This window comes from Neofelis nebulosa, chromosome 7, assembly GCF_028018385.1.
Source record: "Neofelis nebulosa isolate mNeoNeb1 chromosome 7, mNeoNeb1.pri, whole genome shotgun sequence".
In the NCBI taxonomy this organism is placed as follows: Eukaryota; Metazoa; Chordata; class Mammalia; order Carnivora; family Felidae; genus Neofelis; species Neofelis nebulosa.
In genome coordinates this window covers 137,594,148-137,608,712 of record NC_080788.1, presented here as the reverse complement: position 1 = coordinate 137,608,712, position 14,565 = coordinate 137,594,148, and the positions used below count along the sequence as shown (strand labels likewise).

Below are 14,565 nucleotides of genomic sequence, written 5' to 3'. Positions count from 1 at the left end.
ACCTTTTTCATAAAGTGGAAAAAAAAAATCTTTCAATCCAAAATTTACTCCTCTAGTGTGGGCTTTGCAAGTCTATGCCGTGTCTATTATCTTTCTTTACAACAGCATAAGTTTGTCACTGGGACACTCTCCATAAAAAAAAAAAAAAAAAAAAAAAAAAAAAAAAAAGGTTTCCTTAATCAAATCCCTAAGAAAAATGAGCTTAGAAAAGCTGGAGTTTTCTTTATTGATAAGGACAGTATTACTGGCTTAGTTATCTACAAAGGGTATGAAATTTCCATTTTAAAACTGAAGGACTATGATATTTTCTCTAAGATGTGACAATTAAAACACTTTGGAATTCTAGTTTTGCATCATAGTCTATGAAATTCCTGTATCTGTTTTTAACTATGGAGATTTAACGTGTTGAATTTTTGCTTTTACCATTTCTCTAAAGAAAAATTAAGTATCTTTATAATCATGAGGCAGAGTTACTCTTACCATAAATTTATCATGGACTGTTTCCATCATAATCTGTCCACAGAGTGGCACAACTGATTGAAACTCCAAAGTGTAATATAATTTTATTTGATGATTTGAAACCAGGCAGGATCAGGATCTGCTTTTCCAGACTTATCTCCTATTACTCCACCCCAAATGGTCAACATTCTTACAAGCTGGGCTACATGTGGATCTCAGAACATAGCCAATACTTTCCCACCCTTGTATCTTTGCTCAGGGTGATATACTCTCCCAGCACCCCCAACCCCAGCCAATCTCATCCTATGAATCTCAGAAGCCATTCTTACTACATATCCCCACCCTCCTCTCAGCCTCTCAGAATTTAGGGTGTGATCCCTAAATTCTATAAATCCCCAAAGACAAGAGAAGAGGGAAGATGGGAGAGAAGAATGGGGGGAAATTTCCATTATCATTTCCTAACTCTCATGTGGCAAACTGCAAGGCAGAACTTTTTATTTTATTTTATTTTATTTTATTTTATTTTATTTTATTTTATTTACATCCAAATTAGTTAGCATATAGTGCAACAATGATTTCAGGAGTAGATTCCTTAATGCCCCTTACCCATTTAGCCCATCCCCTCTCCCACATCCCCTCCAGTAACCCTCTGTTTGTTCTCTCTATTTAAGAGTCTCTTATGTTTTGTCCCCCTCCCTGTTTTTATATTATTTTTGCTTCCCTTCCCTTATGTTCATCTCTTCTGTGTCTTAAAGTTCCCATATGAGTGAAGTCATATGATATTTGTCTTTCTCTGACTAATTTCTCTTAGCATAATACCCCCTAGTTCCAGCCACATAGTTGCAAATGGCAAGATTTTATTCTTTTTGATAAGGCAGAACTTTTTATTTACTCATTTGCCTATTTCCCTTATGGGAACAAAGGCTCCTTGAAGGTGAATGCTATGTCTTACCCATTTTCATACCGCTCACAGAATATGGGGCAGGTTCTGACATATACTAGATGCTTATTATTCCTAAGTGTCTAAGTACACTGAATTCAAATAAATATCTCTAATAAATACTTCTTCTATATAGGAAAAAAACTGATGAGGTCCCCAAACAGCAAGGAAGTGGCTAGGGAAATAGGGAATATTCCTCTGTGTAAGTGGACTCACTGACCCCCCTGTCAAGCCAACAAGTGACAATTAGGTAGAGGAAGGAAGCACACTTCCATGAGCTTGCTCTGCATTTGTTCAGAGAAACCAATGATCAAGCACTGTAAATGAGTATTATGTTGGTAGTTCTAATGACACCACCTCATCGATCTCCCTAGCCCATCAACCCAACTTAAAGCTTCATTCACAGTTCTGTTGTGTGTGTGCACAGCCACAAAAGGGCTGTAAAGCTGGGGCCAGTGACTAGCTCCATATTGTCATGTGCTCCCCATCCTTGCCTTTGCCTCTTCCTATCTCACATCCATGCCTTCCCACCCTATCCACCAGTCAAGGCCTGGCTGTTGCCCCCCAAGTCTCTTCCTGCTGTACCTGATGTGAACCAACCTGTAGCACTGTCACATTCACTCTGGAAGAGAGCTTACTTATGTTCATCCTTTATCTCCCTTACTTGACTATAAGCAAGTTGAGAATATAAAAATTTCTGATGTGTCTTTGCATTCTTCATATTTCCTAGTATTGCAGGTGGCCAATAAATGTTTGTTCAATAGAAACTATCATTTCCCGGGGCGCCTGGGTGGCGCAGTCGGTTAAGCGTCCGACTTCAGCCAGGTCACGATCTCGCGGTCCGTGAGTTCGAGCCCCGCGTCGGGCTCTGGGCTGATGGCTCGGAACCTGGAGCCTGTTTCGGATTCTGTGTCTCCCTCTCTCTCTGCCCCTCCCCCGTTCATGCTCTGTCTCTCTCTGTCCCAAAAATAAAATAAAAAACGTTGAAAAAAAAATTAAAAAAAAAAAAAAAGAAACTATCATTTCCCAAAATGATTATTTCAAACAGGGCATTCCTATAAAAATAACTGTTCTCTTTGAGTTACTGGATCTTAATGATCAATAGGCATTTTGCAAGTTAGTGAAGATGTGAGTTATTAACCACCTCTAGAAAGAAAAGAGAGAGCCCTTCCAAATTACTTCCAAAGAAGTAATTTGAGCTTGCTCTGCTTGCTCTGCATTTGTAATGCTCTGCATTACTTCTTTGGAAGTAATTTGGAGTTTTAGGCTAGGACACTAACGGGGGGGCGGGGGGGGGGCAGGAGAGGCCCATACAAGAGAGTTTTACCAATGCTACGTAGCATTGGACACCTTCTCTTGTTGATACAAATTCAGACCAAGAGATCTCAAGATCTCTCTGCAGGCTGGAGTAGAAATGAGAGTACCCATGTTGCTTTAGGGATTAGGATACTTCTAGATCAATCTGGGGATCCTAAATGGGAAGTTCTTTTGGTGTGGACGCTCATGACCTTAAGGCACACTGTAGCAGAAATGAATGCCCAGGTTAGCTCCATAACCAGACTAGTCTTTATGTGGTACAGGGCAGGAACACCCTAACATCAATGCATCAAGAGGTAGTTATAGTGGAGAGAAAGCAAATCAAGTCTCTTGAACTCAAGCATTAGTCTCCAACTAGTTAGTTATATGTGATCTTGAGCAAATTATCTAAGCAGAATTACTTAATCTCTGAGGACCTCAGTTTTTGTATCTACATGTAAAGCAAAATTAATAATAATACTACTTGATACATATCCAGAATTGTGAAATCAAAATTAGATTACTCAGATTAAAAACCCTCTTAGTAGATAAAGAGGTACTATACATATATGAAATGTTATTCTTATTATTATATACCTATCATTATTTAATTCTTTATTCTGGGGGATGACGAACAGGTTATAATTAAGCTCCCCGTGACCACATGGGGTGGATACTAGTTTTTCACTGGTAGGCTGTTACAACCTATCAAACTGTTATATTATATTCAATTAATATTCAACAGGTATTCTGAATCACCAAAGGTAATTCCTGGTATTCACAGAATCAGTGAAAATATACTTATAAATAATTATAATTACACCAATTTCAGATTAGCAGGTGAAACTGAATATTTCATCAATTAGGATTAAATAAAGGTGCTGAGCTCCAGTTGGCAGTTACCATGCACGCCTTGCACCAGAGATCAGGATGCCTGGGCTTGAGACCCAGATCTGTCACCAACAGCTTGTGAAACGTGTTCCTTTCTGGGAACTTCAGGTTCCTCTTTTGTAAAATGAGAATGTTAATATACCTCTAATTTTCCAGCTATAATTTCCTGGGAATTTCATTTATGAGCAAAGACTCATAAACGTCATAAAGGAATGCAGCTCTTCACTAGCCTTGTGAAGTACACCTTCTATACAAGTGTATTTCTGATGCAAAATTTGCCATATGTAATATGTAAAAGCTAAGATAAAAAAGCCATTAGTTACAAATCCAATGCCAAAAAGCTCAGCCTAAACAGCAATTAAAATAAGTCTTGCTGCATAATTAAAGGGCATATGCTATATTTCAGGCCCAGTCAATAAGAGGTCTTGCACAGAGAAGCTCAAGACTTGGACGGAACAAAAGTATGTCCCGCAAGTAACAAGTTCTTCAGTTTCCATTTAATTACTATCTTAAACCATCCTGTATAATCTTATGATTATCCTGGCATGTCTTTGCTCCCAAGGTAAAAAATATACTGTCTAGTAAACAATAATGCAAAAATGAAAAACTAGTTTGAAATGGCCTCTTAAGCTAAGCCAGTTGTTTCCAAATCTAAACGAGTTTTTATTATGGTGGTGTTGTGTAAATTACCTTTCCAGGAGCTTTACCTTTATATTTAATATAAACAACGCTGTTATCTGCCCCATTTCTATCTGGTCACTTTTAGTGGGACAATTAAGGCCTGAAGGCTTTTTTTTTTTTTTAATGTTTATTTATTTATTTTGAGAGAAAGAGAGGGGGAGGTGCCGAGAGAGAGAGAGAGAGGGAGAGAGAGAATCCCAAGTGGGCTCTGCACTGTCAGCGCAGAGCCCGATGAGGAGCTCCATCTCATGAACCTTGAGGTCATGACCTGAGCTGAAATCAGGAGTGGGATGCCCAACCGAATGAGCCACCCAGGTGCCCCTGAAGGCTTTTTTTTTTTTAACTTCAAGAAACATATGTATACATTTCCCCAAAGAGAAGTGAGAGGAGTCCTTTGGTTGGATTGTGAAAATGGGTAATAATAATAATTAGAGACTTTAATTGAATAATTAATTCAACTAAGACTTATGACAAAAAGAAAAGATGGGGTAAAATAAAAGATAATTTATGAAATTGCATTAAGACTCATCTCAAAAAGACCTCATTGTAGGGAAACTGGATGGATTCCACATTGGTAATGAAGCTAAGGGTCAGAGGTTGTTACTTTTATTCTTTTTTAAATCCCAGTACAACTGAGGCATGAGCAATGCAAACACCAAGGTAGGGGGCCTCAGCCAAGGGCTTGTTGATCCTTCTTTCTCATCAATTTTAAGAGAAAATACACTCCGGCCAACACCTGTCATTGGCATTCAGAATCTTTGGGGCTCTCTCTTCCCCCCCACTCCACCCCTAGCTGCCTCTCCTTCTGGCATCATTTTTTATAACACTTAGCATACACGGTCTTGAAAAGCCTCCTTACTTGAAATTTTCCTTTTGAGGCCATTCTGAAGAGTTTATCTTAAAACTATTCTTAGATGAAAAACCAAATGTTCTATAGCATGATAAATGGGTGGTAATTACCAAGTTTGTTTTTGACAAAAAAGCAGGTATTCAGACCCTTCACAACCCTCCCAATGCACTGTGGCATTTGTACAGACAACATTCGATCTGTCCCAGCCTTGCCAGTGCCCCCTCAATCCTTAGGATCGATCCTTCATGATGAACTGTAATCTCGCAAGGGACATCAAATGGTAGTTACACTGAACCAAGTTGAATATGATCCTATGGTCTTCCAAACAGTTGAAATCCTCCTTCCTCGGAGACACAGAAATGCGCGTAGAGTCGCAAATAATCAAGGATGGCTACGGGGGATGGGTGAGTGATGGTGGCTCCAATGTATAACCTTTTAAAATGTAAATGAAATGTATGTTTTTTCCTATAGCAGGTATAGATGAACATAATATTTCTATGTGTAAATACACATACAAATATAAGCAGAATGTATACTTCTAGTCATAACGGCTCTCTGGGAAAAAAGTGCATATTCAGGTAATGTGATACCTCTTACTGGACCAAAAGTGAATGGGATCAAAAAGTCATCCGCCCACGTTAAGAGAGACAGAACTGCTATGTCAGGGGCTCAAATGCTTGGGCCTCTGGGGTAAGACCCTTCCAGTTTGCAAACCCTAAATCTAGCACTCTGGTCCAGTTACAGGCACCGCATTCTTTACCTTGTGCACCTGGGGTATGGACACTTGCACACAGCCCTTCCACGTCAGAAGTACCTACCTGGTGTCTGTTCGGGTGTCCCACCGAGAGCTGGAGCAGACTGCTCATGCCTGGTCAACCTCATAGCTTAAAAATCAACAACAACTCTATTTAAATAAGCATTAAAAACAACTTGAGCCTAGAAAATACACTCAGTGCTAACTCACTGGATAGGAGGGGCATGTTCAAGTTTCGTTGTCCCATTTGTAATTAATGTTGCGCAAGAGATGTTTGAGTCACAAAAGCTTTGTGGTTTTATGTGAATCTCAAGAACATCCTTGAATGTTATTTCAACTCTTAATCTTCAAAATTGTTATGTGGAGTCAGTTAACAAGAAAGAACAATAAATGAACTTTATATCCCCAAAGTGACGAGTTAAGTTATAAAAGAACTGAGAAATTCATAGAAATTGTCATTTATTTAATCTAGATATCAGTTTCTAGGATCTGATTCAGTCTTTCCTGTAGCCTAGCACTAATACAGGTTATTCCTAAATGGCCACCTGCTATTATCTCTGCTCCCTGAAAAACTGAGCTATTGGTGCCTTAAAGGGCTTTCATTGACTCCTTCCAAACTTCACAAAATCACATTTCTATAGCTTGTCATAAATTAGAGAAAAATGCAATAAATAAAATCAAATCATATTTATGATTCAAAATGATTATGCTATATAAGGTTGTCTTCTAATAAATGCCAATGAAAAAAGCAAACCTTTTCACTTCTGACAGGATAAGAAATATGTCTTATGGGGTTGTGTTATGGATATCACAGCAGTTGTTTAAAAATTAAATCATTTAATAAATTTTACAAGTTACTAACGTATTTAAATGTGCCCATTCACTGGTATGGTGATTTAGTTATGAATTTTTAATTATTCGTCATTCACGAGCCATTGCTAATCATTAGTGGTCATTTAGTCATTTGGTAATTTAGGGAAGTTTTTGTTCTCTTTCCAAGTGCAATATAAAGAAAGACCTTTAGAAAACAAGTATATGTGGTCTTTTTTTAAGCTGGCAATGAAGCTTCTTTTTATGTATAAATTATCTGGTAAAGTTGTGCAGAAATTCAACTTCTCCTCAGCCTGGTTCTTCCTTTTCAAAAGCAACCCTTATTTTTGGTTTGTCTGGGAGCTTGTTTGACTGTCTCCATCATGCATGAAAAGCAAATGTACGCCAAATTTCCACTCTGCCTCCTCCGCTGCCATGGGTCTGACCTGTCTACGTCTTTTTGGGGAAGCTCTTTGGTTACAAGGTTGGTCGTGCACACCTTCGTATCATAGGACTTAGGAGCGAATGGGGCTTCTGCGTTTCTGGCCAGGCCTCAGTGGATTTGTTGCCGTCTACATTTCAAAACAATCTACTGCTGGACCAGGGCTTTGCTTCACCCACAAACTGGAAAAAGCCCCCCATAGCACTGACATCCCTGGGGTGACCCTCTAGAGAATCTGAAGCCCAAAACTGCTGAAGGAGCTCAGTTTGCTAAATATGCTACTCTCTGTGAACATTCGACAAGACAAGGCAGCCTGAGAAAGACATTAAACAGACTTCAAGGAAGGATGGAAGAAGATACTCAACGAATTTTGGAAGTTAAGGTCTCAGGGAGGGAGAGGGCCCTCTTGGATTCCACAGGCCCCTTCACGCTGTCTCTCAGAGAACGCACACTCTTCTGGCGGTTCCTCGCAAAACGAGCCCTCTTGATCTTCCACAATGCCGCATCACTGAGATTAGCGACATTGGTCCTTACAGCAGTGATAGCTGTGCAAAAGGAATCAGATGTTATTTTCTTTAACAGGCTACGTAGCACAACTAGTTTGAAACAATCCATCTGTGTATATTTTCAAGATTAAAATACATCTTTCATGGATACATGAATCATTCATCTCTCTTTCTGTGGTGGGTCTTATATAAAAAGTCATCACTATAGGGGCACCTGGGTGGCTCACTCGGTTAGGCATCCGACTCCTGATTTCTGCTCAGATCATGATCTCACGGTCATGAGATGGAACCCTGCATCTGACTCTGCACTGGGCATGGAGTCTGCTTGGGATTCTCTCTCTCCCTCTTCCTCTGCCCCTTCCCAGCACTCTCGCTCTCAAAAAAAAGTCATCGCTATTGCCTATCATGACTATTGCCTATGATTTTCCCTTTTTCTTATTTTTAATTTTTTAAAAATTTTATTTTAGAGAGAGAGTATGCAAGTGGGGGAGAGGGGCAGAGAGGCAGAAGGGAAGAGAGAGAGACTCTTAAGCAAGCTCCATGCTCAGTGCAGAGCTGGACACAGGGCTCAATCCCACGATCCTGGGATCATGACCTGAGCCAAAAATCAAGAGTCAGACATTCAATCGACTGAGCCACCCAAGCACCTCTCACCTATGATTTTTCTGTTTAGACTGTAAGATTGCATTGTCTAATTTTTATTATCACTGGATAAATGGTTGAGTGACCAACTTTTCCCATCTATTTAGAGCTGTAGGTAACTAACTGATTAATAAGCATGTAAGAGTGAATTTGCAAAGTGTAAATATATCTCACAAAACTCTTCACAAACATTGCGTGATGACTGAATAATATTTAAGAAACACACCATCAGAAATGGTTATCATAGGTCCTCAAGGAAATGAGAAGAGTTTTGAGGTTGGAATGCCAGAAAATGGTTAACCTATGGATTACTAAAGAGTTACTCAATAAATATTTGATAAACTGAGTTCATGAAGTCAGGGTATCCTTCATAATGGGAAATTAAGTTACAGGCATAGTATTGTCTGCTTTTCTAGCAGGTACAAGAACAGTTACTGTGACTGTTTAAGGCAAGCTCTTCTTTTGCTTACTTGTAGGAAAAGGAAATTCTTTGTTACAATCCAAATGTAGCTGAGCTTCCAAAGAAAGTGTCTCAAATCTGTTGACAAAGAACTCCCAGCTCAAAGCAGGAATATCTTGCTTAAGAAAATGCAGGAGTAAAAGCTTGCTCAGTATTGTGGGTCGATCTTTAACCACAGTATCAAACTGGAAATCAAGACAAAGACACAGACCCTGGGGTAAAGAGGGGAGAAAAGGTAAGTCAGATGTAAACATCTAAGCTACTTCAAAGCAGCTACACTAAGCAAAGTCAGTAAAACGAGGTAACCTCCTCAATCCATACGTATAATGTAATATAGGATAATATAATGTAGAATACTCCAACTAAAATCTTTTTTCATTGCAAGTCTGGTAGAAATAAAATACAGAAGAGGAACTTCTACTTGTAGGATCTCTCTTGAATTTTAGTTCAGAAATCTAAATTAAATGTATGTTATTGGTTTTTAGATGCATTCCCTAATAACCACTTGATCCAAATGCTCTCAAACCAATGTTTCTTTTTCCAATGTCTGTAGTTTCTATCAAGAGAATCATACTTCCAAAGCTACATTGTAGAATACACAATACGGTTTTCTAATTCCCTTTCAATGCTATATTCTGTGGTTCTGAAAGAAAGTAAACTCATCTTGTCATCTTGGAATATGAGTGGAACACAGAGTCTTAAAAAATCAAAGTTGGAATGGATTGAGCTTCCATTTCTCTAGTATATGAGCCTGCTTACCATTCCCCCGGCTCCTCTTTTTTAAAATTTATTTATTTAAATTCAAGTTAGTTAACATACAGTGTACTATTGGTTTCAAGAGTAGAACTCAGTGATTCATCACTCACATATAACACACAGTGCTCATCCCAACAAATGCCCTCCTTAATGCCCATCACCCATTTAGCCCATCCCCACACCCATGAAACTTACAAGCCATGCTTCACTCAACCATTCTATTAATTCATTCAACTCTCATCTGTTGAGTGCCTCCTACATTCCACACCCTGAGCAGGGATAGGACCAACAGAAAAGGCCTATCCAGAAGACAACTGGGAATTTTTATAAGAGAAGATGTGAGTCCACACTTAGCAAAACCATCTCATTTCTCAGCTCCTGTGCTTTCTTCTTGGTCCCTTTTAGAGGAAGAACCTTTACTCTGGATTGGAAGCAGTGTATACACTCAATAGTTAAGAATGTGGACTTCATCATGACTCAGACCGGAGTTTCCTCTGCCACGTACTAGCCATGTGACTCTGAAAAAGTTACCTACCCCTTCTGACCCTCAGCTTCTCTATCTATAAAATGGGAACCCACAAGGTTATTGTGGGGATTAAATGAGACCATGGATGATGGGACACATCTAATACACTGCCCTGGAAAGACAGGACCTATTTGACAAATTTTAACTTTTGCCATGATTATTAGTTTTAATTATAATGATATAATAATAAGCCAGGTGCCATTGTGGGGAAACAGGAGATCAGATCTTTGGAGGTTCTAGTCTCCGTTCTACTACTAATTCACTCTGTGTCCTTTAAAAAGTCACATTCTGGGGCACCTGGGCGGCTTAGTCGGTTGAGTGTCCAACTTCAGCCTAGGTCATGATCTGGCTGTTCCTGAGTTCGAGCCCCACATCGGGCTCTGTGCTGACAATTCAGAGCCTGGAGCCTGTTTCAGATTCTGTGTCTCCCTCTCTCTCTCTGCCCCTCCCCCACTCATGCTCTGTCTCCCTCAAAAAAAAATAAATAAAATAAAAAATAAAAAGTCACATCATCTCTCCGAGACTTGGCTTCTCCAATTATAAAATAAAGGCGCCAAACAAAATAAATGCACAACTCTCTCCAGGTCTCATATTTCATGTTCCTTTGACTTTAATTTGTGGTGTTTCATTTTGATAGCATATTTGCCTTCTCATGTTTTGCTTTGATTTATACAATAATTCATCACGGAGATTTCTCTTAAAGTAACTAGCAATTAAAGACAAGAGCTCCCAGCCCAGGAACCAGCCAAATAGTATAAGATAAACCAGCTTAGTGTAAAAATCTGCCATAAAAAAAAAAAGTTATACCATAATTATATCTGTCAAAAGTGACATCGCCATATGGACAAAGAAAAGAAAGTATTGACAAATAAAAACAAAAGGTCTGTTAATAAGGCGTGGTTCTGGGATATTTTCCCATTTGAAAATTCCCACTGTTTTTGTCCTCCTTCTCCCCCTCCTCCTCCTCCTCCTCCTCATCATCATCACTACTGTATGTGTGTATACCGCTACGATTTGGTTGACCAGAGATCCATCTGCAGAGCAGATAACACACATCTGAGGGCCGTCACCTGCAATGCCGGCCTCTTTATGGTGTCAAGCAGGAGACCGGCCCTGGTAGCCACGGCTGGGTTGACATCCTCCACAGCTGTCAGAAAGCAGCAGAAGGCATGTGCCAGGGAGTACTTCAGCAGGTGGTTTTTGGTGACTGAGTGAATATCCAAAAATCTACAAATTACAGCCACTTTCTCCACTGCAAAGTAAAAGGCAGAGGGGAAAAAAGGGGGGGGGGACATTTAATAAGCTAAGAACTGAACACATAAAGAAAAAGTTAACTCTGGGCCCCCACACACTATTTTGAAATACCAAAAGGAAATTTTAATGCCACCTTCTTGCATGTTCCATCTCATCTGGCAACAGAGACCATTTCTACCTAGTGCAGTACTTTCCTGTGGGTTTGCCTTTTTTTTTTTTTTATGGTCTTCCTCACTGTTTAATTCAAACTACATTTCAAACTATTCAAAATGTCTCCATGCTCATTTCTTTGTCCATTCCATAAGACCTTCTGTGGACCATACAGGGAGACAGGAGGTGTCCACCAGGCCTGGCTTTAGATTCTAGATCCCCTACTCCACCCTTAATATGTCATGATGTGAAATGACAACAAATGGACTTCCCAGGGCTATAGCAGCCACATATTTTTTATATGCAATATATGCTTTCTTACTTGATAGATTTTTTTAATTAAGTTTCTTTAATTCTAGTACCGTTAACATACAGTGCTATATTAGTTTCAGATGCATAATATAGTGATTCAATAATTCCATACATTGCTCAGTGCTCATCATGGTAAGTGTACTCTTTAATCCCCATCACCTATTATCTCACCCATCCCCCCACCCTACTCCATAAGTCAGTCAGTCTAATTATTCTGAAACTCTATATTAAATGACTCCAGGGGCGCCTGGGCGGCTCAGTCGGTTAAACGTCCAACTTCAGCTCAAGTTGTGATCTCACAGTTCATGAGTTTGAGCCCCACATTGGGCTCTGTGCTGACAGCTTGGAGTCTGGAGTCTGCTTGGGATGCTGTGTCTCCCTCTCTCTCTGCCCCTTCCTTGCTCATGCTCTGTCTCTCTCTGTGTCTGAAAAATTAATAAACATTGAAAAAATTATATTAAATGACTCCAGGCACCCTTAAAACATGGCTTTATAAGAAGTTAAAGTAACTAGTTAAGTAACAGAGTGCCATGAAAATAAAACTTTCATTACTTTGTTGAAAGCATTCCAGCAGCCTAGAATATTCTTCCTGTTCTTCTCTACTTATTGCTATTGCACCATCTTAAAGAATATGCTGCTGAGATTCTACTTGTTCTGTAAAGTCTACTCTGACCTAGAATGGCCTTTGGTCTCATGAACTCCTACAAAAATACTACTCATTTACATCCTATTCATTTACATAAGATATTTGTGTGCTCATATATAGCTATATGACATGTCTTCTTTTGTGGTCTTGAGTTATATTTGTATCTTTAGTTTCTTTTTTTAAATTTTTTTTAACGTTTATTTACTTCTGAGAGACCGAGAAAGAGACAGTGTAAGCAGGTGAGCAGTAGTAGAGAGAGGGAGACACAGAATCTGAAACAGGCTCCAGGCTCTGAGCTGTCAGCACAGAGCCCGACGCGGGGCTCAAACTCACAGACTGCAAGACCATGACCTGAGCTGAAGTCGGACACTTAACCAACTGAGCCACCCAGGCGCCCCTGTATCTTTAGTTTCTTAACCTCCTACGTGTTTATATTTGGCTTGATCAATTAAATTAGTAGTTTCTTGAGAGCAGGAATCTGCTCTTACATTTCTTTTTATTGGTCCCATAGTACCTAGTACATATAATACTTATCAGTAAATTCACCAATTCACTTATTTTAAAAACATATACTTAAAAATATATTTATATATTTAAAAATGTGTGTGTGTGTGTGTGTGTGTGTGTGTGTGTGTGTGTAACTAAGAAACTACCCCAGGTACTTGGAGGAAGATGGAAGTAAGTGGAAAATGAATTGTTACAGACTCAATGTTTGTGTTCCTCTCCCTCCACACCAAAATTTGTGTGTTAAAGCCCTAACCCCAATGTGATGGCATTTGGAGGTGGGGCCTTTGGGAGATAATTAGGTTTAAATGAAATCATGAGGGCAGGGCCCCCATGATGGGATTTGTATCATTATAAGAAGAGGAAGGGAACCAGAGCTTTCTATCTTTCTCTCTACCATGTGGGACACAGAGAGGAGGCAGTCATCTACAAGACCGGGAGGGAGACCTTGCCAAGGAACCATATGTGCCGGCACCTTGACCTTGGACTTCCCAGCCTCCAGAACTGTGAGAAATAAATGTCTGCTGTTTAAGTCCCCCAGTCTACGGTGTTCTGCTACTACACGAGTAACCTAAGCACACTAACATATGAGTCATCACAAGTCTTGGCTTAAAAGTCAAGTCAACGAAAAGAAATAGGAAAGGCACAGCTATAACTGAAATGTAATTTTTAAAGCTATAAATGCCACTAATGAGGTATAAATAAAATGCCAAGGAGACCAAGAGATAAAGAAATAACTTTCCACTGAGGGAACCAAGAAGGTGGAACTCACTAGTGGCATTTGAAAGAGGATCAAATGGAGGCAGCATTTGAATGGACCTTGAAGGAAAGAGGATTTCAGATGGACAGCAGAGGGGCCAAGCCAAGGGTGATGGGAAGCAAGAAGCGATGGGGAAACTGCAAGGGTATGTTAGATAGAAGAGTAGGAAATGAGGCTGCAAACACTTACATTTAGACATCCAATGCGACAACATTGGATTTATCATATAAACCAGCCCCAGGGATTCACCTGGCACTGAAAAATAAGAACTCTTTGAGGTGGCTACAGATTACAGATGAACTCTTAACATATAACAGTCAACTCATCTAATGGAACTTCCATTTCTTGGAGGAATTTTGGACACACTAAAATACACAGAACCATCCAGTAAGGCACACCATGGCACGTGGGCCCTGCTTGGTGCTCCCTAAGAATAGGAGCCCTAGCAGACTGGGATGACAGTGAAGGCAGCAGATGCAAGGCTATAAGAACACGTCCAGGTTCCTTCCTTACCATGTTCCTCTGAGCACCTGCCATTCTAAGCACCAAGAAATTATACCCATCACTGCACCAGACTTGGTCCCTGATGTTTCAATGGCAAGGGCATAACAGCAGACTATCAAACTTCACTGAATTGCCTGCAGACTTTGTTAAAAATGTAGACTCCTGGCCTTACCAAAAATCTGCACTTTTAACATCCCCAGTTACTTTGTACCATGTTGTATTATATATTATGTTGACCACATAATATCATGTATTATGTTGACTATATAACTTATCATTCAAGCCAGGATCTATTTGAGAGTAAACAACTGTACAATTAATAAATGTACCTAGGAAACAGTCATAAAATAGGACTATCCCAGGCAAACCCGAACAGGGTCTTCCTCCATAAGAACCACTTTGCAAAATACTATTATAGAGGA

At 39.6% G+C, this 14,565-nt stretch overlaps 1 protein-coding gene across 22 annotated transcripts in view; it reads right to left on the bottom strand.

The window, feature by feature from the left end:
* Positions 1 to 14,565, bottom strand: part of UNC79 (unc-79 homolog, NALCN channel complex subunit) — a 270,421-nt gene that overhangs the window by 103,294 nt on the left and 152,562 nt on the right. For 18 of the 22 annotated variants that reach the window (XM_058740150.1, XM_058740151.1, XM_058740144.1 and 15 more), the window contains 4 exons: positions 11,084 to 11,265; positions 8,742 to 8,943; positions 7,489 to 7,668; positions 5,936 to 6,001 (listed from right to left, as the gene is read on the bottom strand). In XM_058740150.1, the coding sequence (XP_058596133.1) occupies positions 5,936 to 6,001; positions 7,489 to 7,668; positions 8,742 to 8,943; positions 11,084 to 11,265 (630 nt within the window). The remainder of the gene's footprint in view (positions 1 to 5,935; positions 6,002 to 7,488; positions 7,669 to 8,741; positions 8,944 to 11,083; positions 11,266 to 14,565) is intronic. The other 4 variants (XM_058740133.1, XM_058740147.1, XM_058740136.1 and 1 more) reach the window with 1 other exon arrangement.